This window comes from Rhinichthys klamathensis, unplaced genomic scaffold (assembly GCF_029890125.1).
Source record: "Rhinichthys klamathensis goyatoka isolate OS25496 unplaced genomic scaffold, OSU_Roscu_1.1 h1tg000350l_1, whole genome shotgun sequence".
NCBI classification, from domain to species: Eukaryota; Metazoa; Chordata; class Actinopteri; order Cypriniformes; family Leuciscidae; genus Rhinichthys; species Rhinichthys klamathensis.
Genome location: NW_026606862.1, coordinates 1,462,087 through 1,487,500, shown reverse-complemented (window position 1 = coordinate 1,487,500; position 25,414 = coordinate 1,462,087). Strand labels below are relative to the sequence as shown.

Genomic DNA, 25,414 nt, shown 5'->3' with positions numbered 1-25,414 from the left:
GAAACAGCAAGCTGTTATCTTTCATGATCCCGTCCCTGTCCAAACCATCCATATATCATGAGGTAAACAACATACAGCCTTGTTTTACTCCTGCTAAACTTCTAAACTGAATTCATTTACTACCTTAAGCAACACAATAACACCCAAAACATTAGTTCTGCAGAATGGAAGATTCACGTCATTCCGCAACCTTTTTTCAACTTACTTTTTTTGTAATTAATGTTTTTATTTTTTAGACATCTAAGCTAACCCTTTGAACAGCATCACAAACACACACAGCATCCTCACACCCATGTTCCCCCTAGATCACCCTGAAGTTAGTAGTTATAGAAAAGTTTAGATTTTTTATCAATTTTAGTACTACCACTTTTTCCCCTTCCTGTCCAGAAGAAAACATACACCATTGTTTCAATGTATGCATGTTCTAAGCACATTTTTTTTTTTACACATTTTGTTATTTTTACCACTATGTGGTTCTGTTTATAAACTTCTTGGGGACCTTTAAGGCATAGACGTCTCCCAGTTCAGCACACTAAGAAGCTGATGAGTTGGACCAGGTGTTTTAATCAGTGCGACATCTAAAACATTATGCTAGGTGCGTCCCCTAGGACTGTAGTTGAGAAACACTGTTGTAAAACATACCCTGTGCCCCAATGTTAGGATTAACCCTACTGTCCACCCTAAACTGAATGTGAGATGAGTATAAGTGTCCCTCAGAGCATATTATGTTGAAAAACACTATTTTTTAAGTGTGGATACTATAACATGCTCACTATAACAGCTAATATTGCCCACAACCCATTACACTTTGGAGGACGATTCAGTTCAGAACTACAAACACGAATAAAAATGTTTTAAAAACTACAAATATGGTGGATGTGCACGACACAAATAAATAAATAGATCCAGATGTGGGGGCAGTCGTGGCCTATGGTTAGAGTAACACAAAGGTTGCGGGTTCGATTCTCAATGAATGGGAGTGAATGACCAGTGCTGTCTTCCACTCTCAATACCCACTACTGAGGTGTTCTTGAGCAAGACACCTAACCCAAATTGCTTCACGTCACTTCACCTTAAATCTATGACTGGGTTTGGACAGTACTTGCTTTTTAGGCAGAGCATTGAATGATGCAGACTGAAGCTGGTATTGCATCATACATGAAATGAATTGCATCATGTTCTTCCTAGAAGTCATAGATGATCAGGGTCGGCGCCAGGACATACGGAACGAGGGGGCTTCGATGTGTCACTGGGGGGGCCTACCTCTCCCACCCTCAAAAATAATAATAATAACAATACACACACTTTTAATTAAAAAACAACAACCCCATCATGCCACCATACCCGACGCGACGATACAGAGCCACTCAACATAATATTATTTCGGCATAATAGGCCTATCTGTTATTTCGACATCGTATCTCGTTATTTCGACATAACAACTGCTGGGACATTCTAATCTGCATTAAACCAAGCGTTCTTATAATGGTTTTCCTGGGAGGAAAATGCTTTATGTGTAGGCTAATTAAACGCGTTGCGTCAATATTCTTGGCTTATGATCTGATTTTTTTGCACATAGTACAGCACTTTATTATGATTTTAGTATCATAATGATTAATAAATGCATGCTCAATATCCATGAACTTGATAAATGTTGCAGATATGTGTTACTATACACAAAAAAATGCCTTTCAACTTACGAGTGCAAAATTCAGAATTAAATTAATGTGCAGGAATTCGTACAAATAGGCCTACTATACGTGTTGTAGCCATTAAATAAGCGCATTTAGTTTTATATTTGTTACAATATTATTTATATATATTTTATTATATTTTATTTTATGGAATATTTTTCCATTTTTGTTGATTATGAAAAGTTAACAGCATGAGTAAGATAGGATGTATATATCGGGAGACATTGAGTGGGTCAGAAATGATTTTGACCCACTCAATGTAAGAGGCAATGTACGTTTTGTTTTGTAGAGAGCCTTTCTTTAAAGTGAATTTCGTTTTGTATAAATTGTATCTTAATTTTAATACATTTTTCATCAACCAATTGCCTGGATAGCAAATATAGCAGACAATATAATCATGACATGGAGGCGCCTGCGCGATCACTTGCATTGCACGTGAACTGGAGCGCATCTCATCATAAATTAACCAAAACTCAGCATATGCCTCACAGATGAGAAATATATAAAGCTTGAAGTGTCTTTAAACGAAACAATTCAAAACGAAAAGAAATAGCCTAGGTTACTCCCTGGTTATGAAATCCAATAGGCCTATGTGAATAGGCGCGTTCACGGAGATGGTGATCGTCAACCTCATCTTGCAGCTGACACAGAAAAAAAAAATTTTATTAATAAAAATCACCTGTCACCGGATTTACAAGCATCTTGCTTTATGCACGCACACATGTTATGTCGAAATAAGGAGATATTATGTTGAAATAACATTATTAATAATAAATCTTTAAGAATATTTGATTGAATGCTGAATGTTGTGCTTGTTCAATTTAGAAAAATGAAAACTTTAATTGTGAAAATTAAAATAATTGAATATTAAATATTGAGTGGCCAAGTTTTGCTCATTTATTAATAGTATAAATATACAATATATAATTGCGCAGCTCCCCTTGTCAATGATCTAGCACCCCCTCAGCAACTGCGTTAAAAATTCTCTGGCGCCACCCCTGACTGGTTATATAATCAATCATATTAGTAACAAAGACAAAAAAGCAAAAACACATCCCTTTAGAAAAGCTGCAGTCGACGAGTGGAAGTGTTAAACTTTCTCAGAACGAGGTCTTTTCATTCGTTGCGTATTTTCTTCAGCTGCTAGTGACGTAATTTAGTTCATCGCCTGTCGCAAATGCAAAGTTGCAAAGCTGATTTAATCAAGGTAAAACTAAATTAATTTACAAAATAGTTTTTTCTATATTAGGCCTCTATATATAAATGTGTAGTTAAGTTAATTATATGTCATAAGAGGGCACAGTGGTAGTGTGCCTGTTGCTGAGTCTCAGCGGCTGAAATCGCTTTCCGAGGCAGGGTGATGTGCTGACCAGAGGTGAGGGGGCACAGTGACCGAGGTGGCCGGGCCAGGCCCCCTGGGGCCCCCTCGTGGCGCCGACCCTGTAGATGATGCAGTCATAACGAAGCTTACATCACTCCGCTGAACATATAGCCCCATACCAGCTCTATAAATCATACAGCAGCGGTGCAAAACTCCTGGAGGGCCACAGCCCTGTAGAGTCGAATCTCTGCTCCATCACAAATACCTGTAGTGCTCACATAAGCTGACCAAACAAATCATTACTGTGTGATATGGCATTACTGCGCACATCACACACCAGAAGTCTGCGCACATCACACACCAGAAGTCTGCGCACATCACACACCAGAAGTCTGCGCACATCACACACCAGAAGTCTGCGCACATCACACACCAGAAGTCTGCGCACATCACACACCAGAAGTCTGCGCACATCACACACCAGAAGTCTGCACACATCACACACCAGAAGTCTGCGCACATCACACACCAGAAGTCTGCGCACATCACACACCAGAAGTCTGCACACATCACACACCAGAAGTCTGCGGACATCACACACCAGAAGTCACCAGAAGTCTGCGCACATCACACACCAGAAGTCTGCACACATCACACACCAGAAGTCTGCGCACATCACACACCAGAAGTCTGCGCACATCACACACCAGAAGTCTGCACACATCACACACCAGAAGTCTGCGCACATCACACACCAGAAGTCTGCACACATCACACACCAGAAGTCTGCGCACATCACACACCAGAAGTCACCAGAAGTCTGCGCACATCACACACCAGAAGTCTGCGCACATCACACACCGGAAGTCTGCGCACATCACACACCAGAAGTCTGGGCACATCACACACCAGAAGTCTGCGCACATCACACACCAGAAGTCTGCACACATCACACACCAGAAGTCTGCGCACATCACACACCAGAAGTCTGCGCACATCACACACCAGAAGTCTGCGCACATCACACACCAGAAGTCTGCGCACATCACACACCAGAAGTCTGCACACATCACACACCAGAAGTCTGCGCACATCACACACCAGAAGTCTGCACACATCACACACCAGAAGTCTGCGCACATCACACACCAGAAGTCTGCACACATCACACACCAGAAGTCTGCGCACATCACACACCAGAAGTCACCAGAAGTCTGCGCACATCACACACCAGAAGTCTGCGCACATCACACACCGGAAGTCTGCGCACATCACACACCAGAAGTCTGGGCACATCACACACCAGAAGTCTGCGCACATCACACACCAGAAGTCTGCACACATCACACACCAGAAGTCTGCGCACATCACACACCAGAAGTCTGCGCACATCACACACCCTGCGCACATCACACACCAGAAGTCTGCGCACATCACACACCAGAAGTCTGCGCACATCACACACCAGAAGTCTGCGCACATCACACACCAGAAGTCTGCGCACATCACACACCAGAAGTCTGCGCACATCACACACCAGAAGTCTGCGCACATCGCACACCAGAAGTCTGCGCACATCACACACCAGAAGTCTGCGCACATCACACACCAGAAGTCTGCACACATCACACACCAGAAGTCTGCGCACATCACACACCAGAAGTCTGCACACATCACACACCAGAAGTCTGGGCACATCACACACCAGAAGTCTGCACACATCACACACCAGAAGTCTGCGCACATCACACACCAGAAGTCTGCGCACATCACACACCAGAAGTCTGCACACATCACACACCAGAAGTCTGCGCACATCACACACCAGAAGTCTGCACACATCACACACCAGAAGTCTGGGCACATCACACACCAGAAGTCTGCACACATCACACACCAGAAGTCTGCGCACATCACACACCAGAAGTCTGCACACATCACACACCAGAAGTCTGCGCACATCACACACCAGAAGTCTGCACACATCACACACCAGAAGTCTGGGCACATCACACACCAGAAGTCTGCGCACATCACACACCAGAAGTCTGCACACATCACACACCAGAAGTCTGCACACATCACACACCAGAAGTCTGCGCACATCACACACCAGAAGTCTGAACACATCACACACCAGAAGTCTGCGCACATCACACACCAGAAGTCTGCGCACATCACACACCAGAAGTCTGCGCACATCACACACCCTGCGCACATCACACACCCTGCGCACATCACACACCAGAAGTCTGCGCACATCACACACCCTGCGCACATCACACACCAGAAGTCTGCGCACATCACACACCAGAAGTCTGCGCACATCACACACCAGAAGTCTGCGCACATCACACACCAGAAGTCTGCGCACATCACACACCAGAAGTCTGCGCACATCACACACCAGAAGTCTGCGCACATCACACACCAGAAGTCTGAACACATCACACACCAGAAGTCTGCGCACATCACACACCAGAAGTCTGCGCACATCACACACCCTGCGCACATCACACACCAGAGGTCTGCACACATCACACACCAGAAGTCTGCGCACATCACACACCAGAAGTCTGCGCACATCACACACCAGAAGTCACCAGAAGTCTGCGCACATCACACACCAGAAGTCTGCACACATCACACACCAGAAGTCTGCGCACATCACACACCAGAAGTGTGCGCACATCACACACCAGAAGTCTGCGCACATCACACACCAGAAGTCTGCGCACATCACACACCAGAAGTCTGCGCACATCACACACCAGAAGTCTGCGCACATCACACACCAGAAGTCTGCGCACATCACACACCAGAAGCCTGCACAAATCACACACCAGAAGTATGCACACATCACACACCAGAAGTCACCAGAAGTCTGCGCACATCACACACCAGAAGTCTGCACACATCACACACCAGAAGTCTGCGCACATCACACACCAGAAGTGTGCGCACATCACACACCAGAAGTGTGCGCACATCACACACCAGAAGTCTGCGCACATCACACACCAGAAGTCTGCGCACATCACACACCAGAAGTGTGCACACATCACACACCAGAAGTCTGCGCACATCACACACCAGAAGTCTGCACACATCACACACCCTGCGCACATCACACACCAGAAGTCTGCACACATCACACACCCTGCGCACATCACACACCAGAAGTCTGCACACACCAGAGATTATAAAATGTATTCCTTAAAAGAGTGACGTAATGAAACTCAGCTTTGCCATATCATCCAGTAATGATTTGTTTAATACGATTTATTTGTTTAACATTATGATTTATGATTATTATGATGTTGTTATTTGTGCTAACATTCAGGATACGTGGTGTACAGTGTACATTTTAGGACATCCTGAGACTTCAGTCATATGATGAAAAGCTATCATGCTTCAGACTGGCTTCAGGTCTCAGGAAAAACAACGTCAGGTCTCAGGTCTCATACAATTAGGCATCAGGCGAAACGACCTCAGACTTTAAAGCATCACATGAAGGCATTGGGCGAAATGGACTCAAGGCCCCCGATATATTCATTGCAAATTTCTTTGTTTGTTCTTCATGTCACAGTTCACCCTTGTTACCATCCTCTTCACTACACTTCCCAGCATCCATCCTGGTTCCCACCTGCACGTCATTCCTCATCACACTCACCTGCATCTCATCATCACCTCCACTGTAAAGGCACACTCCTCACCACAGTTCCTTGCCCGACCTTGTTTGTTCGGTTGTGTTATGTGGACTCATCTCCCTCTCTCCAGCGCCTTCCTCGATCACCCTTTGGACTTTCCCTACCTGCTCACCTCATCCCTGCACCTTTATTGTCAATAATCTCACTATCCACCATCATTCTTCCTCTCCTGTGTATCTGTAACACTTCGCATGGGGTAAAACTACGTTTGTAATACCTTTGCAGTGATGTACTGTTAGCGAACATCCCGGCACCGTTCACACCGCTGAGAGCGACGTTTAGATGAATATGTAAATATGTTTTTTGTATAACTTTTAGAGTCTGTTTGCTTTTATCCTATCATAATGGAATGCTTCAAATGTCTTTTGTAGCAGTAGCAGGTCTCTACAGGTGGTGCTGGGGAGGAGGAGGGACAACAGAAGCTTTCAGATCGCTCAGCGTGCCGGTCGCAGGCTAGGGTACGATATAGAACGTGGATTTGGAGATACTTCTGATTGGCTGGTGCAACGGTGTTGAAAGAACCAATCGGCGTGGGAGATGTTCTATACTTGTCATAAATTTGAATTAAAACAGTAAGAATAAAATATATTCAGGTACAGCTTACCTTCGCTCTCTACCGTTCTGAATCTGTTCTGTTCCACTTCTGAACCACGCAAAGTGAAACTTTCACACTGGCTTCCACAGTAGTCCGTTTCGCCCGATGCCTTATGTCTGAGGGGTTTTCGCCTGATGCCTGATTGTACGAGACCTGAGACCTGACGTCGCTTTTCCTGAGATCTAAAGCTTTCAGTCTGAGGCGCAATGCCGTTTCGTCATATGACTGAGGTCTGAGGATGTCCTAAAATGTACACCGTGGTGTCCCTAATCTCTGTTTAGTGTAAATGTGTTTGTGTGTGTGTGTGTGTGTGTGTGTTTAGCCGTCCAGTCTGGGCTCCATGGGTTTGACTGAGGGAGCGCTCTGTCAACATGACCTGATCAGAGTGATCTACAGTGGCCTGCACCCGCAGAGAGAGACTTTCACTGCCCAGAACAGGTCATTGTTGGATAAGTGTTTCTTTACAGTTCAGATGTTTCGAAAGGAAAGATATGTCAAATGAATTAACAAATTTGTCAATAGTTTTCACAATTCATGTGTACATGTGATTTTGTGTTGTAATGTGTGTCTGCAGGTTTGAGGTATTGTGTTTCCTGATGTTGTGCTATAATTCAGTGGTGGTCTACATGCCCCCCTCTTCACACCAGGCCGTCTGCAGAATGAGCTCCCGGTGAGACCTCTTCTCCACAGTGACCCGTTACATTAGAAGCAGGCCGCCGCTGAGAACGACTGTAACCGAACATGATTGCGGTTCTGACCTGAACAGACGCAGCTCATGCCTGAGTCCGGTTACAGTCGGAGTGCCTCAGCCGACCCCAGAGCTGTACCCGATTAGAGGGATGAACAGGGAGAAGGGCTGTCAATAGATTAACATTTTTAATCACGATTAACCGCCTCCTTTTTGTGAAATTAAGCATACAACATTATTCTTGTTTAGCACTATATCCAGCAAAGTAAACTGTCAGATTGAAGGTTGATTCTCTCAAAATTGTATTTTCTGCCAGTTTTGAAGGTAAATTTTGGTTTCTTTCCAAAAAATTACACTTTGAGACTCCAAAAGGACACAGAATAAACAAATGATATGAGTCGATATAATTCATAAGTTTATGCACACCAAAGCACCCATGAAAAAAACATTACAAAAAATCTTTTCAGAATTTAGTGTAAAGTATATATGTACATTGCAACAGCACAGAGCTTGTTTAGATTTTAGACAGGTCGAGTTGCGATACCGAACAGGACCACATATTACGCATCAATATAACGGACTGATGCGTTTACTGTAAGACTTCTGTACGTCACTGCAATCGTCGTTACCCTTTTTTTATAGTTTTATTTTCAGTTATGATACATGAAACCAAACATATACATTTGCATAAACATATACACTCACCGGCCACTTTATTAGGTACACCTGTCCAACTGCTCGTTAACACTTAATTTCTAAGCAGCCAATCACATGGCGGCAACTCATGCATTTAGGCATGTAGACATGGTCAAGACAATCTCCTGCAGTTCAAACCGAGCATCAGTATGGGGAAGAAAGGTGATTTAAGTGACTTTGAACGTGGCATGATTGTTGGTGCCAGAAGGGCTGGTCTGAGTATTTCAGAAACTGCTAATCTACTGGGATTTTCACGCACAACCATCTCTAGGGTTTACAGAGAATGGTCCGAAAAAGAAAAAACATCCAGTGAGCGGCAGTTCTGTGGGCGGAAATGCCTTGTTGATGCCAGAGGTCAGAGGAGAATGGCCAGACTGGTTCGAGCTGATAGAAGGGCAACAGTGACTGAAATAACCACTCGTTACAACCGAGGTATGCAGCAAAGCATTTGTGAAGCCACAACACGCACAACCTTGAGGCGGATGGGCTACAACAGCAGAAGACTCCACCGGGTACCACTCATCTCCACTACAAATAGGAAAAAGAGGCTACAATTTGCAAGAGCTCACCAAAATTGAACAGTTGAAGACTGGAAAAATGTTGCCTGGTCTGATGAGTCTCGATTTCTGTTGAGACATTCAGATGTTAGAGTCAGAATTTGGCGTAAACAGAATGAGAACATGGAACCATCATGCCTTGTTACCACTGTGCAGGCTGGTGGTGGTGGTGTAATGGTGTGGGGGATGTTTTCCTGGCACACTTTAGGCCCCTTAGTGCCAATTGGGCATCGTTTAAATGCCACGGCCTACCTGAGCATTGTTTCTGACCATGTCCATCCCTTTATGGCCACCATGTACCCATCCTCTGATGGCTACTTCCACCATGTCACAAAGCTCTAATCATTTCAAATTGGTTTCTTGAACATGACAATGAGTTCACTGTACTAAAATGGCCTCCACAGTCACCAGATCTCAACCCAATAGAGCATCTTTGGGATGTGGTGGAACGGGAGATTCGCATCATGGATGTGCAGCCGACAAATCTGCGGCAACTGTGTGATGCCATCATGTCAATATGGACCAAACTCCCTGAGGAATGCTTCCAGCACCTTGTTGAATCTATGCCACGAAGAATTGAGGCAGTTCTGAAGGCAAAAGGGGGTCCAACCCGTTACTAGCATGGGGTACCTAATAAAGTGGCCGGTGAGTGTACACGCCCTTACTAGGGAGCAACAATGAAGGAGGAAGAAACGTTTACGGCGGTTACAATACTCTCTTTATTTTACACTTTCTTCATGACAAAGACTGTCTCTCAAGCTCTCGCAATACGCCGCAACGCCGATCAACATCTCGGTCCTGGCCAGGGATCGATGTGACAGAATGGAACGCTCCATGAGGACGCCAAACAGGAAGCTTTTATTGACAGGCACACCTGTGCACCGGTGCACCCAATCCACCTGATTACTCCCTCAGCTCCGCAGCGCACCTGTAGGAGGAGCAACACACACCCAGACACGGCAAAACCACAATACAAAGTATACAGCCGTAACACATTACATTACCATTGTCATTTTTCTTTAACAAAACAAACTATATAACGAAAAAACCCCAAACAAAAACAAAACAACAACAACACGCAAGTCAGACCTCACTTATTTAGCTGTACTAATCATTAATATAAAATATAAATATAAGGAATGTCATTTGCAATAAGAGAAGGCAAATGCTCCAGAAAAGATCCTAACATTGAAAAGAACATTCTCAGGGGTGCGATATGAAATGAGTTAATTGATCCATTGTTTTCTTGATGGAGAATGAGTCGACTTCCTGGCAACAGTGTGAAATACTTTTTATGATGTGAGGAACCTAATAAATCAGTATCCCCAAATATCCAAATTCTAGGATCATTACTAATTGGAAACCTATAACCTTTGAAGATATATCAATAATCACCGTTACCTTGATTACAATCAGCATCCATCAGAACTTAACTAGTGAGACACTGGTTTGCTTTATCCAGCCGAGACGTGTAGTTTGTATATCATCTGGCCATACCAGTTCAGTCTGTATTTCACACACACTCTTCAGAAACAGTCACAGAATATGACTGAGCTTGTGTTTTAAAGCCAAACACACACTGGAATAAATAATTCACTGGAAACTGGCCGCGACGTAACATCTAACTGCGTGACGGAAATTACATTAATGACGCGATTTGACAGGCTTCAGGAATCATATGCGTGAACGTGGACAGCCCTGATAGGGAGATAGATGTTTAACTGGTGTGTTGTTTAGCCGGTGTGTGTTGTTTCACCAGTGTGGTGTTTAAGTGGTGTGTTTAACTGGTGTGGTGTTTAACCGGCGTGTGTTGTTTAACTGGTGTGTGTTGTTTAACTGTTGTGGTGTGTAACTGGTGTGTTGTTTAACTGCTGTGTTTAACTGGTGTGGTGTTTAACCGGCGTGTGTTGTTTAAACGGTGTGTGTTGTTTAACTGTTGTGGTGTGTAACTGGTGTGTTGATTAACTAGTGGGGTGTGTAACTGGTGTGGTGTGTAACTGGTGTGTTGTTTAACTGGTGTGTTGTTTAACTGGTGTGGTGTGTAACTGGTGTGTTGATTAACTAGTGGGGTGTGTAACTGGTGTGGTGTGTAACTGGTGTGTTGTTTAACTGCTGTGTTTAACTGGTGTGGTGTTTAACCGGCGTGTGTTGTTTAAACGGTGTGTGTTGTTTAACTGTTGTGGTGTGTAACTGGTGTGTTGATTAACTAGTGGGGTGTGTAACTGGTGTGGTGTGTAACTGGTGTGTTGTTTAACTGGTGTGTTGTTTAACTGGTGTGGTGTGTAACTGGTGTGTTGATTAACTAGTGGGGTGTGTAACTGGTGTGGTGTGTAACTGGTGTGTTGTTTAACTGCTGTGGTGTGTAACTGGTGTGTTGTTTAACTGGTGTGGTGTTTACCTGGTGTGGTGTGTAACTGGTGTGTTGTTTAACTGGTGTGTTGTTTAACTGGTGTGTTGTTTAACTGGTGTGGTGTTTACCTGGTGTGTTGTTTAACTGCTGTGGTGTGTAACTGGTGTGTTGTTTAACTGGTGTGTTGTTTAACTGGTGTGTTGTTTAACTGGTGTGGTGTTTACCTGGTGTGTTGTTTAACTGCTGTGGTGTGTAACTGGTGTGTTGTTTAACTGGTGTGTTGATTAACTAGTGGGGTGTTTACCTGGTGTGGTGTGTAACTGGTGTGGTGTGTAACTGGTGTGGTGTGTAACTGGTGTGTTGATTAACTGGTGTGTTGTTTAACTGGTGTGGTGTGTACCTGGTGTGGTGTTTAACTGGTGTGGTGTGTAACTGGTGTGGTGTGTACCTGGTGTGGTGTTTAACTGGTGTGGTGTGTAACTGGTGTGGTGTGTACCTGGTGTGGTGTTTAACTGGTGTGGTGTGTAACTGGTGTGGTGTGTACCTGGTGTGGTGTGTACCTGGTGTGGTGTTTAACTGGTGTGTACCTGGTGTGTTGTTTAACGGGTGTGGTGTGTAACTGGTGTGTTGTTTAACGGGTGTGGTGTGTACCTGGTGTGGTGTGTAACTGGTGTGGTGTGTACCTGGTGTGGTGTTTAACTGGTGTGTTGTTTAACTAGTGTGGTGTGTAACGGGTGTGTTGTTTAACGGGTGTGGTGTGTAACTGGTGTGGTGTTTAACTGGTGTGGTGTGTACCTGGTGTGGTGTTTAACTGGTGTGTTGTTTAACTAGTGTGGTGTGTAACGGGTGTGTTGTTTAACGGGTGTGGTGTGTAACTGGTGTGGTGTGTAACTGGTGTGTTGATTAACTAGTGGGGTGTGTAACTGGTGTGGTGTGTAACTGGTGTGGTGTGTAACTGGTGTGGTTTGTAACTGGTGTGGTGTGTTGATTAACTGGTGTGTTGTTTAACTGGTGTGGTGTTTAACTGGTGTGGTGTGTAACTGGTGTGGAGTTTAACTGGTGTGGTGTGTAACTGGTGTGGTGTGTACCTGGTGTGGTGTTTAACTGGTGTGTTGTTTAACTGGTGTGGTGTGTAACTGGTGTGGTGTGTACCTGGTGTGGTGTGTACCTGGTGTGGTGTTTAACTGGTGTGTAACGGGTGTGGTGTGTACCTGGTGTGTTGTTTAACGGGTGTGGTGTGTAACTGGTGTGTTGTTTAACGGGTGTGGTGTGTACCTGGTGTGGTGTGTAACTGGTGTGTTGTTTAACTGGTGTGTAACGGGTGTGGTGTGTACCTGGTGTGTTGTTTAACTGGTGTGGTGTGTACCTGGTGTGGTGTGTACCTGGTGTGTTGTTTAACTGGTGTGTTGTTTAACTGATGTGTAACGGGTGTGTGATGTGACAGGCTGTGCGTGTGCGGGTTTCCTCGGCAGCAGCTGAAGGCATGGACGGCTCCCTGCATACGTGTGTTGTTGGACCCAGAGTTCATGGTGCAAATGCTGACTGCGGTCTATCATGCCATGTAAGTGTGAACACGTCTCATTCCTTCCAGCCTCAGTTTAGCGCTGTTGGATCACTAACGGTTCCCTTTCGAAAGGGAACTCGCAATGCGTCGATGCCGCTTTGGGGAACGCCTCCGCGTGAACCTGTGTCTGAAACGCTTATCCAATCACTGGAATCCTATTGGCCGGTGTGGTCACTGCTAGTGCGACCCGTAAGTATATAAGGGGCGTCTAGAGAACATGTCAACATCTTTTTGTCTTCAGGGACTGTTTTATTTGTATGCTTTAACCTGAAAAATTCTAAAAGGTAATCATGGCTTGTGAAAAACGCTTCATGAAGTGTGTGGTTCCGTGTCTAAGATATTTGACACCTGATGACACACACAACTTGTGCGTTTACTGTTTGGCCTCAGCATGCACGATCAGTTCTTGAGGGATCTGCTTGTGCCAACTATTCAGAGGGAGCTCGCCAAGGAGTTTGAGAGAAATGTTTTTCGCTCACGCTCCTGGGAGACTCGAGAATGAGGATGTGTTGTCACTAACATTCTCTGATCCAGCAGCGAGTGCTCTGCTGTATATAAAAACAACCAGCCCAAGAGCGCAGGAGATGCCTGATGAGGGTGAAGAGGATATACAACCCGAACCCTCACAGCCACCCTGCCCCGCGTATGTCGAGTTGTGAGTTATGGAACGCGCTTCAGCGAGGCTTCAGCTGCCGTAGGAGTGCGTAAGGCAAGAGACCGCTCGTGGCAGACTTGATGAAAGGTTTTCTCTCCACCCATAAAGCTCCAGCTCCCGTGAGCTGTCCATTCCTGCCCGATTTACACAATGAGATCGAAAAGGCATGGAAGAACCCATATTCAGCGCTCATTCATCACCATCAGCGCACGGACTATGCTGATGTTGAGGGGATGCATGAACACGGGTATGCATAACACTGCGGTCTGAATCTGCGCTTCCTCACCCCAACCGCTTCTTGCATCAGCCCTGAGGTTGAACCTATGATGAGTTATTCCTTCAATTTAGGAACCCGTCGGGTGTGGTGGTAAGTGCGCTCTTTCGAGCTTTTATGATGATAGGCCTCCATTTGTGAATGTCGTTTAGGCCATCCCTCTATGGGCAGCAGGTTGAGCTCTGTAGGTCTCCTCCCTTTACGAGAGTTTTAGTAACATTGAACAGTAGACCACAGTTCCCTGTTAGAAAGTATCATGGGGGTGTTAGGTAGGGTTTTTATATTAGTCAAGTCAAGTCATCTTCATTTATATAGCGCTTTTAACAATGGATTGTTTCAAAGCAGCTTTACAGAGATAAACATATAATTTAAGGTAACAGAGATTGTTTTGGCTTTATAGCGGTTATTGAATAATGTTATTTCCAGCTAAAGTTAATTTTGATTGATTCACCTCCGTCGAAATGATCAGACTTTAAACGCGAACCTGTGATTAACGCTGACGGCGTTCACATGCACATTCATAATTGATTCTATAGTTATGTGCTTTTGAAAATATGTGCGCAGGTTTGTAAATATTATGTTAGAGTCGGCAGGCTTATGTAGTGGGTAGTGCCAATCTGTAGTAGTGAACAGGTTGGCTTTATTACATGGAAAATTCTCTAGCTAGGCCACCGTTCATCCGAGCATCAAACAGACATTTCTGTGTGAGATGGCTTCCTCCCTAGGCGGGAGTTATTCTACTGAGTTATTCTACTGAGTTATTCCACTGAGGCTCTGTCAAGTTACAGATAGAACTACAAAGTCCTCGTAGTTGGCCCTCGGAGAGCCACTGTTATTGCCACCTTATACTTGAGCAGCAGTTCTCCTCTCACTTTGAGAGTCGTTTTGAGATTATAGCTATGAACTTCAGTCACTGATGCCCGTGACATTCGAAGCTGTAGGCCTTACAGTAGAACTTACAGTAGAACTCCTCGATAGTCCGGTAAATGGACTGCATTTATATAGCGCTTTCACTGACCCAATGGCCACCAAAGCGCTTTACATTTGCCTCACATTCACCCATTCATACACTCATTCATACACCGACGGCGGTGTCTGCCATACAAGGCGCCATCCAGCTCGTCGGGAGCAGCTGGGGTTAGGTGTCTTGCTCATGGACACCTCGTCACTTGGTTGGTGGTTCAACCGTGGATTGAACCACCAACCTTCCAGTTTGTAGACAACCTACATGAACCACTGAGCCACTGCGGCCCCACTGCCGGTAGTGCAAGACTGTACTCCCCTTGCTTTAAAGGGTCGATAGCACTTCAGCTGAGTAAACTGTCTGTTGGCAATGTAAACCCTAGCGCTGGAGGCGCTCCCCTTATTAGGGTCCCTTTTACAGTCCCCAGCCTCCACAGGGCTTTGAAGCACTGTGTAGATCCAGGATCGAGTAGAGTTACTCCCCTCGTTTGCAAGGTTTAAAAGGCGCTATGCTGAGTTCTCCTCTCCAGGATGCCCGTCTCTATGATCCGGTCTTTGAGTGATTACTGCCACTATCTGCAGTCCTCCCTATCGGTTGCCTCCACAAGTGAGGCAAGATATGTTAGAGACTCTGTTTAGGAAACCGACAGGTAGTTGGCAAGACTAGGTCAGTAAAATGGGGTTGACTTCATGTCCCTCTCAGAAAGTGACTGGACGGGACTCCTTTCGGACCCCCTGGCCATAGTCCCTTAAAGGAACCCCTTCCACGGAAGCTGTTGGTCCCAAGCCTTTGAGCGGCCTTGGTAGGCCTTCATTGTATCGGAGGCCTCTTTGAGGCTTATAGCTTGGGCAGTGGCCGTAGGCAAATACTGTCACTGACAGCCTGTATGTGACCCAAAGGGGGAAATGTTTTTTTCCAGGAAAACAGGGAACGAGACACTGCGTCTTTCGCCATGGCTCTTGGATGCCTGCACAGTCTTTCAGACGATAAGTTGTTGACATGTTCTCTAGCCGCCCCTTATATACTTCCGGGTCGCACTAGTGGTGACGTCATAGGCTGTCGCCGGCCAATAGGATTGCCGTAATTAGATAAGCGTTTCAGACACCGGTTCACGTGGAGGCGTTCCCTAAAGCATCATCGACGCAGTGTCTCGTTCCCTGTTCTCAGGGAACAGAGGTTACAGTCCTAACCTAGACGTTTTCCTCCATAGTACAAAAAATACTGGACTACAATGAAAATGTAATGAACACTGGGAATATTGGGTGCTAGATATAACTAAAACCTCAACAGTGAAACATCCTAAATATAAATGTATTTTACTGCATTACAGTTATGAGAATATGTTTTGGGTTTTTTCACACAAGGCCCCAATCCTGTAGTGATCACGTCAAATGTCAGCAGCTAATAAATCCAACCATCATGAAATTACACAGATATATACTGTACAGGGTGTCAAGATTAAACTCTTCCAAATTTAGTCAGAATTGGCCCCAAAGGGACACTATTCTAAGGGAATCTCATGAATGAATTTACCTTTTTTACGTGTCCCGGTCCGGATCAGCCCATATTTATTCCTCTGTCTTGGGTGGAAAGAATGTGTGATCAGTCTTGCTCTGGTGTTTCACTGTCGTATTTGTGTATGAACGTGTGTGTGTGTCAGATATAACGGGGAGTGGGATGCTGGGAGAGAGGCGCTGGATGATATCCTGTACAGAGCTCAGCTGGAGCTGTATTCTGAGCCGCTGCTGGTACGACTCAAACATACCTGTGTTGTTCCTGTCTGAGGATTGTTCTCTCTGCTGCGACTGAAGCTCTGTCTGTACTGTGACGTTTAGCTGGGCACTGCCATGAAGAGCTCTCTGCCGGACTGCAAACCAGACGGATCCCAGGGGAAGAAGATCCTGCAGTTGGAGGAGACTCCCACCATCAGCCGAATCTCCCACTGCACCATCACAGCGGCATCCATCCGCAGACTGCGCTGGAAGAGAGAGGGTACGCTCACACACACACACTCACACACACGCCTGACCAGATCTCACAAACACGGTCCGAATCCTCCTGGATCACAGCTACACTACTTTTCCTTGTTTCAGAAGACCTTAAAGGCGTCAAATTAAACATATTTGATCATTTTTCACAAGATACACTTATAATGGGACTATTAAAGGGGCTATTGATTATAACATGAGTCACTGATAAACTCGTGCTGTGTGATTGACAGCTCCAGCGATTATAAAGGGAGCTGTTACGAACTGGTCCGAGTCACAAAGGGTTGGAGATCCTGTAATAATAGGGACAATCCAAACATGTAATCCAAAGTACAGGCAAGGTCAAACACAAGCAGGCAGACCATACAAACAAACACAACAAGGCAGGAAAACGGGCAAAAGAGAAATCCACGGAACAGGCAAGAAATCCCAAACCAAGAGACATGAAACTAGGAAAATGCTCAGAGATGCAGTGAAATCAACTAACAAAACTTTGCATTGAGTGAGAGGGTGAGCCAGGCTTTTATAGGCAGAGCTAACGAAGCTAAAGATTAACAGCTGTATGTAATCATGGCTTATAAGTCCGGGCAAAGGATTATGGGGAATGGAGTCTGTGAAGGTGTGGTAATAGTCCGGGTTGGTGTGCCCTCTAATGGTAATCCCTGGCACTCTCACTGGTGATTGTTACAGGAGCGTTCTGTCATTGCTTTCTGTATATATTTATGTAATAATAATTTAAATAACAGATTATTTTCATGCTACTAAGAGAAACAATGTAAAGTTGAGCGTTTAGTCATTGGCTTGATTTACTGACACATAAACGGCAATAAATGGTTTTGAGACAAAGAACATCTGATTGAACATTAATCGTATATCAGAAATCACTGGTCACAGATCAGGCATTAGAATGAACACAGTTACTTACATGTTGTGGCATTACTTTCGGTTCTATATCTATTCTAAGTCTGTTAGCAGAGCCTGCACCGAAATTGCGACTGATTTACCATAGCATCCACAGTACTAAATGTACTAAAAAAACAAATAATGCTCAAATGAGACATTCACATGGTTGGAAATAAATAACCACATTCCTAGCATTAGGATCCTTTGGAAAGTAATTTTATTTTTAGTCCACTGATCCTGTATCTCTTTTCTCTCAATCTCATCTTACTATCCAGTGGGAGGGGCCAGAATTCGATGATGTAGAAGTAGGCGTTGATCTGAGTCTGCAGAGGCGGTCTCTCATCGCACTATTATGTAATAATGTGACAAAATCCAAAACGAGTCGTTTTCAGTGCTTGGTTTCAATAAAAGCTTTTTTTGGACTAAGAAGGAAGTTTTGAGTTCTGAAACTTACAGGATATTTTTATAGTACTTTATAGTACAATAGTATTTTTACAATAGTATAGTATTTTTATAGTACAATGACCAAGGAAAAGATAAAGAACATTTTAATTTCTCAGTTCATGACCCCTTTAACCCTCTGGGGACCAGAAACGCGCCGGCGCGTTTTGCCGTTTTTTTTTCACATAGCAGAAAAATAGACTTAAAATACTCTGTTGATTTTGATCGTACATATAAGTGTTATACATCAATCGATCCTGTTAATTGTCTATTATTTTTCTGTATACTCACAATAAAAACAAAGTTTTGTGCTTTTTGTCAAATAAAGAAAAATAAACATGATGCGAGTTTTGCCTTCTCTCTGTCAGTGCAGTCCATTCTGAAACACGTCCGAAAAATTAACTCTAACTCTGCAAATACTTGTCATACAGGCACGAGATATTTTTCTTTATGAAGCTTGAATTCTCTTCTTTTCAATGAAGTAATTTATATAAAAAACAAATATTCTCAGTTTATGTAATCTGTATGAAAAGAGAGTGCTGTCAGATTTTTTTTCCCCAGCTCATTACACTTCATTACGCGTTAATCTGACACGCCCACGGAGGACGCGCGCTATTCAAACGCAAATGTTGAGGCAAGCCATGACAATGCCCACATCAGCCGTTCCACCGCGGCGGTAAAATGTGGGGTGTATTTGCTGCCTTTTACCGCTAAGAGGCGCTACAATCATAGACTCTGAAAAGTGTTCGTTTATTCTCTCTAATGCGTAATCTGCTGCCGCACCGCGGCTCATTCGCGATTGAAAGCTGGTAGCAGATGAATTCAACAAGTGAAACGTAGTTAAAATAATTCATAATCACAATACTGAAATTAGGCTACTGAAGTGAAATTGAATAAATAATGAAAAAATATAACATTGCAATAAAAACATTTACAGACGTACAGACGGAAGCTCAGTGGTTAACGCAACAACACGAGCTTCGAGGAGCTTCAATCGACCCGAGATCGAATCTCAATGTAGCATACATGTTGTTAACCGATGTTGGCCAACAGCGTTTATATTTAACCTTCTTGATGCTTAAATAGCTAACTGTTTATAACTGTTTACTTATTTAAAGTCGAGTTTTGTTTAATTATTATTACAACATAAATTTGCTACATTCCTGGAACCGCAGCGCTGCACAAAGGACATAAACTGATGAAGGAAGATTGTCAGCCGATTGCATCAGAAAATGAAAATGAAGAAGCACGTCTTTAGTCTGCTAAATTATTGTGTAATGTAAAAGAACACTAAAATTACTTAAGTTTGAAACCAAGTTCGAACATTTCAAGGTTTAAATAAAGTGTCGGGACAGTTTTTTTTATTATTTAAAACAGGGTTGCATCGGGTTTGGAGTTTATTTCTTTTGCGATGCAAAATAAGAAACACTAGGCTAATCTTATTCTTGCGACATTTTAAATTTGTATTGCCAAAGAAATGACAGCTATATTAAACAATTAAAACAGTAGGCCTACAAAACGAAAATTGTCCAAAGCAACATAATTAAATTAAAACATGCGTTTTTCTTTGCCTCTCTCGCGCTGAATCTCTTTTTAACAAGTTTATTTAGTCTCCCTCGCTCTCCATATGAAAGAGGAACATTAACACCTATTGTCCTGCGCGCACGATACAGCACTGAACTGTCCCTCCAACCCCCCACCGGCTATCGGAGTCTGAGGCTGACTTAACACAAAGAGAAGTCGCAATTTACACTTAAATCGCTATTCTAGACAGTGTTGATAATGAAGGAATTAAATGATTTAAGTTACATGTAGCCTAGTGATATTTCTGTCATAAAAGTTTATTACTAAATATTTCATTATTTCAGTAATTGATGAAATAAAACTGGTTTGGGCCAGCTTTTTCCAAGCAAAACTAAATATAATATGAAAAGACGCATGTTAATTTGTTGTCATGAACAAAATGTTCAACTCAATATTAAATTCTACAGGGATCTTTGGATCCTTACAAGGCATGCAATTTGTGAATTAAGTTTTTTTTTATTTTTTATTATTCAAATAAATATCGAACCACGGTGCTTCGTGGTAATGCTGCTAAATTAAATAACATGTATAGAATAATTATGAACTTAAATGAAACAATATCGCAACATTTCGACAAATACATTATTTGATCTGTTTTTACATTTTAATTCAGGGCGATTTAGCCTACATTTAATTAGAGCGAGATTTTCACCCTTGTCTTGTCATTTTCTCATTGGGAAGCGCTTACAAGTATGTTTGAGTAGATCCTCTGTACCTCTCGTTTTCATTATGGATTTCATAATCAGATAACATTTATTAGCCTGAATATTTAGACATTTAAAGGCTTTAGACATAGCCGATTTCTTATAGTGACTGAGCTGAAGTGGCTTTCGGTTCATTTATGTGACGCGCAGTTCCCGGAGACAGAGACGACAGATAAACTTTTGTCGTTAGCAAAAGTTCGAATAAAACCCGACTTTAGAAAAATGCATAGGGCCACTCGGCGTGGTCTGCCAAAACACTTAATTATAAACTTCAATATTTCATTCAAAATAATCTCAAAACGCTTTGTGAAATTTTGAAAAGCCGTGCATGCATTAAGGCCACTGGAACTAATGAACAACTGAAACGCTGGTTTTGATTTTATTGTTTGTCGTTTAAACATGCTTGTTGCATATCTCTATTTTCTCTATATCTCTATAGCATTGATTACTGTGGAGGGAGGGGTGTGGGGATTCAAATAATTCAGCAGAAGCAGGGATGTTTAGACCAGAAGGAAATCCCCGTCCCCCCTGGCAAATCACACTTTACTTAAAACCATGTTTTTAAAAACTCTAGGTTGTAGGGAATCAAAAAAATAATAATAATAGGCCTAATAAAAAAAATATATATATATATATAGGCTATATATATAAAATTACTTTTTTTTACAGAACTGCTTTTGAAATAACGATTGGTACCCGATTGGTAGCCTATTATTATACAGATGCAAAGTCGTTCTGTTGGATACTATTGTTCCTTAGTGTAAAATGGAAATGCATGGTAATTTTATTTTATAAATATAAGCAAAAAACTGTATGGTGTAACAGAGTTTTAGAGCTAGACAAATCTCTCTGCATTAATAAATATAAAATTTACAGTACACAATGTTTGTTCGAGATTCGAACCCGTGTCATCTTGATGATCGAACCGTCAGTTCTACCGCTCGGCTATGAATTTTCTCACTGAGAAATGCCCAAACGTTTGTTTCTGACATGAGCGAGAAAACGTTTTGTCGTTAGCCTGTGAGTGCCTACATGAATAAAAGTAGACCTTTTACAGTTTTAAAAGATGATATCTTATCTGTATGACCAACAATTACGCAGTAAGTTCTTTTAGCTGTTGTGAGAAAAATAAATCCAAATGAACGTGCCGCCGCGTTTGTCAAACTCTAATTCAACATGCCAGATTAAAGCCAGATTTTAGAAAAATGCATAGCCACTCGGCGTGGTGTGCCAAAATACCCTAATTATAAACTTCAATATTTCATTCAAAACCATCTCAAAACGCTTTGTGACATTTTAAAAAGCCGTGAATGTATTAAGGCCACTGGAACCAGGATCGTAACTGAAACGCGCTGCATGTCTCAATACAGGAAGCGCTGGTTCAAATTGTATTGTTTGTTGTTTAAACGTGCATGTTGCATATTTAAAAATATTTGTTTAAAAAATAAATATTTGTTGTAGGCTTATTTGTAAATTACCATAACTTGTAGAATTTCATCCTTACTGTTAATTGACATTAGCCCCACTTACGTTTTGATAAATGTCCCTTTGCTCCACCTGGCGGTCATTTCGCGAGCGACTTTGAAATGCGACTGGTTTGTTTTTATTGTATTGGTCTACTTTAAAAAATAATACTTTATAAGACAATGGGAAAAGACTATTTTCTTTTCAAGATGTTTCCAACTGTAACTTTGAACCAATTCTGTAGAATGGCCCATATAGCATTTGACCAGGATTTGTTTCCAGGTATGACTAAAAATGTGCTTTTGGCTTTCATTTATATTTTGATTGTTTATATATATATATATATATATGTGTGTGTGTGTGTGTGTATGTGTGTGTATATATATATATATATATATATGTAGGCTATATATATATATATTGTCCTTGCATTCTTTCTTGTGTGACACCCCTGAATGAAAGGCTCATTATTATGCAGGGTCACTGTCTGAGAACCACTTAATTATTCATGATAGGGGTTGGGCCGTTCCGCCCATCCGCATATTGCCTTGGCAAACAAAAAAATGTTTTTCACAATTTAAAACAATCTATTGTTTTATGTGAATGATTAGGAAGGATGATTTTCAGATCATTTTGAAGCAAAAACTCTAGGCGACAACGTACATTAGTCAAAAGTCTTGTGGACACATATTTAGTATGTTTTTTGTGTCCTTATTTCAAAAACTTAATTTTTTTGTTTTTTCAATAACCATGCATAAACAATATTCCCTCAAAAATACAAACATGTACATACATGTTGCTCACACATTATGGTAGACCTGTTTGTGCTAAATAGAGTGTAATTTCACCTGTGCCATTAATATGTTTATAAGCAACTGAAAAAAAGCACAAATGTCAGAGCATGTCAAAACATCTCAAGGACCCCAAAAACACCTTGGTCCCCAGAGGGTTAAAGTGTAGTGTGATCTTTTGGAAGGGTATGCACAGTTTTTGGAGCTGTAGTTTGATTAGATGGACCCACTCAATAGCAGTATTGCTCATGATTGATGGACAGACATGAGTTGTTAAAGGGATTGTTCACCCAAAAATGAAAATTAGCCCCTTTAAATTTACTCATACTAGTCATTTTAGTCATCCTAGGTGTATATGACATTCTTCTTTCAGACGAATACAATCGAAGTTGTATTAAAAAATGTCCTGGCTCTTCCAAGCTTTATAATGGCAGTGAATGGATGTCTATTTTCCATAAGTCCATAAAGTGCATCCATCCATGATAAAAGTGCTCCACATGGCAGGAAGTTAATAAAGGCCTTCTGAAGTGAAGCGATGCGTTTGTGTAAGAAAAATATCCATATTTAAAACTTTATCGACTAAAATAACTAGCTTCCAGCAGACGGCCGACAAAAGTCGACTTACGTCGTAAAGAGAAACACTTGACGATGTACGACGTAGGATGTAGGAGTAGCGTAAGCTTTGACGCCTCTCGCGGTTCAAACAAACAGGGCTGGGCAACAAACTCAAGCTCCTCCGACATTTCTCTTTAAAAAGTGCCGTTTCAGACTTCTAATACATAACTGGTGTTTTATTTTGCTCTATCCTCTGCGCTTCCACATTCGTCATAACGTTGTGCGTCAGGTCAAGGGTTAGTCTTCCACCGTAAATCGTTGTGTACGGCCGTCAGCCGTAAGCTAGTTATTTTAGTCAAAGTTTTAAATATGGATGTTTTTCTTACACGAACGCATCACTTCACCTTCATGGTCGAGTCCCGAAGTGACCATGGCAGAGCGTCACGCCCTGTGTGACAACAGATCACCCCGGCCTGCCGCCAAACCCTCAGCCCGTGATCAGACCTTTCGTTCCTCCGGGCCAACCGCTCGTAGAACGAGGTCCACTTGCAAGAGCACTTTTATGATGATAGATGCACTTTATGGACTTCAAAAAATATACAGCTAATCACTGCCATTATAAAGCTTGGAAGATCACTATCAGAGCACTATCATCCATTTAAGAGCATATCTCCTTGATTTACATACACGTGTTAAGGGTCATGTAGAGGAAAATCATGACGTTGTGAATTAGGCAATTTCAAATACTGGCAATATTTTAAACTGATTAGTTAGATTTGAGGTAATGTTTTTATTGAGGTATTTTTTTGACTTGGCCATTCCAAAACCCTCTGTTTCTTTCTTCTGGTCCATTTGTTTGTGGATTTGTATGCTTGTTTGGAGCATTAAGATGTTAAAAGGTCCACTCTCAGTTATAATGATGCCCTCACATTGTCTCAAGCACTCTTTGGTGTAAAAGAGCACTTAATTGAACAAGAGTTAGGTTAACACTTGAAAAACTAAAGTCTCAAAAAGAAAAAAGAAAATAAGACTAGACATGTGTGTACCAGGCTAGACTGGTGAATCGTGCATGTCATGGGGATGGCCCACTGTGGTCAGATTGCCAGTGGACTGAAACCTCCATTTGTAGATTATTTTACATGCAGGGGAATGGTAAATTAAATAGCTTGGCTTTAAAATGGGCTTTAAATCACTTTCCAGACAACAAGCCACAACAACCTGCCTTCTGAGGGGCTTAGGGAGCTCTTTTGATTGGAACATGATGGACCTATGAACATAAATGCATATGACCAAACCAAACCAGTTTATTGAGTCTTATGGAAGGTGTGTGTCACAAATGAACGTTGAGACATGCGTCTGTTAGAATCCTATTGAATGATGCCAATGCAACTGGATTGGCCAATGGTGTTTGAGCCTGTTTTTTTTTTTTTGTGGCAAAAATGTGAACTGTAAAAGCGAGACCCTAACACAATCTTCCTCCTCCACGATCTTACCACTTTGCTGTTGCAAGACACCTCAGCAGCGGGCGGCTTTCTCTCCTGCAGCAGTGAACAAGACACCGTGCTGCTCTCACAGCGTGACACCTGCAGAAAGACTGTAAGCCGGTCCTTCGCCATGTTCCAGTGGGGAGTAATGTAAATACCCTCTTCACGTGTGAAATGAGCAACAGGCACAAAGTCTTGCCTTCGCACAGTGTTTCTCAACTCCAGTCCTCAGGACCCACCTCCCAGAATGTCTATTCAACACACTTAGAAGCTTATGAGTTGAATCAGGTGTTTTAATTAGTGAGACATCTAAAACATTCTGGTAGGTGGGTCCCCACGACTGGAGGATGTTAAAGTTTAACTGGTTCATAATTAACTGGCCATTTACAGTTTGTTTGGCCAAATTAAGTTGGTTAAATCAGTGCTTTCTGA

The 25,414-nt window shown here is 42.6% G+C and overlaps 1 protein-coding gene across 1 annotated transcript in view; it reads left to right on the top strand.

The window, feature by feature from the left end:
- The window catches only part of hycc2 (hyccin PI4KA lipid kinase complex subunit 2), a 61,217-nt gene that overhangs the window by 19,295 nt on the left and 16,508 nt on the right, over positions 1 to 25,414 (top strand). The window contains exons 5-10 of the mRNA XM_056232610.1: positions 1 to 62; positions 7,643 to 7,758; positions 7,895 to 7,990; positions 13,056 to 13,172; positions 16,729 to 16,816; positions 16,904 to 17,060. The exon at positions 1 to 62 is cut by the window's left edge and continues 19 nt beyond it. Coding sequence (XP_056088585.1) covers positions 1 to 62; positions 7,643 to 7,758; positions 7,895 to 7,990; positions 13,056 to 13,172; positions 16,729 to 16,816; positions 16,904 to 17,060 — 636 coding nt within the window. The remainder of the gene's footprint in view (positions 63 to 7,642; positions 7,759 to 7,894; positions 7,991 to 13,055; positions 13,173 to 16,728; positions 16,817 to 16,903; positions 17,061 to 25,414) is intronic.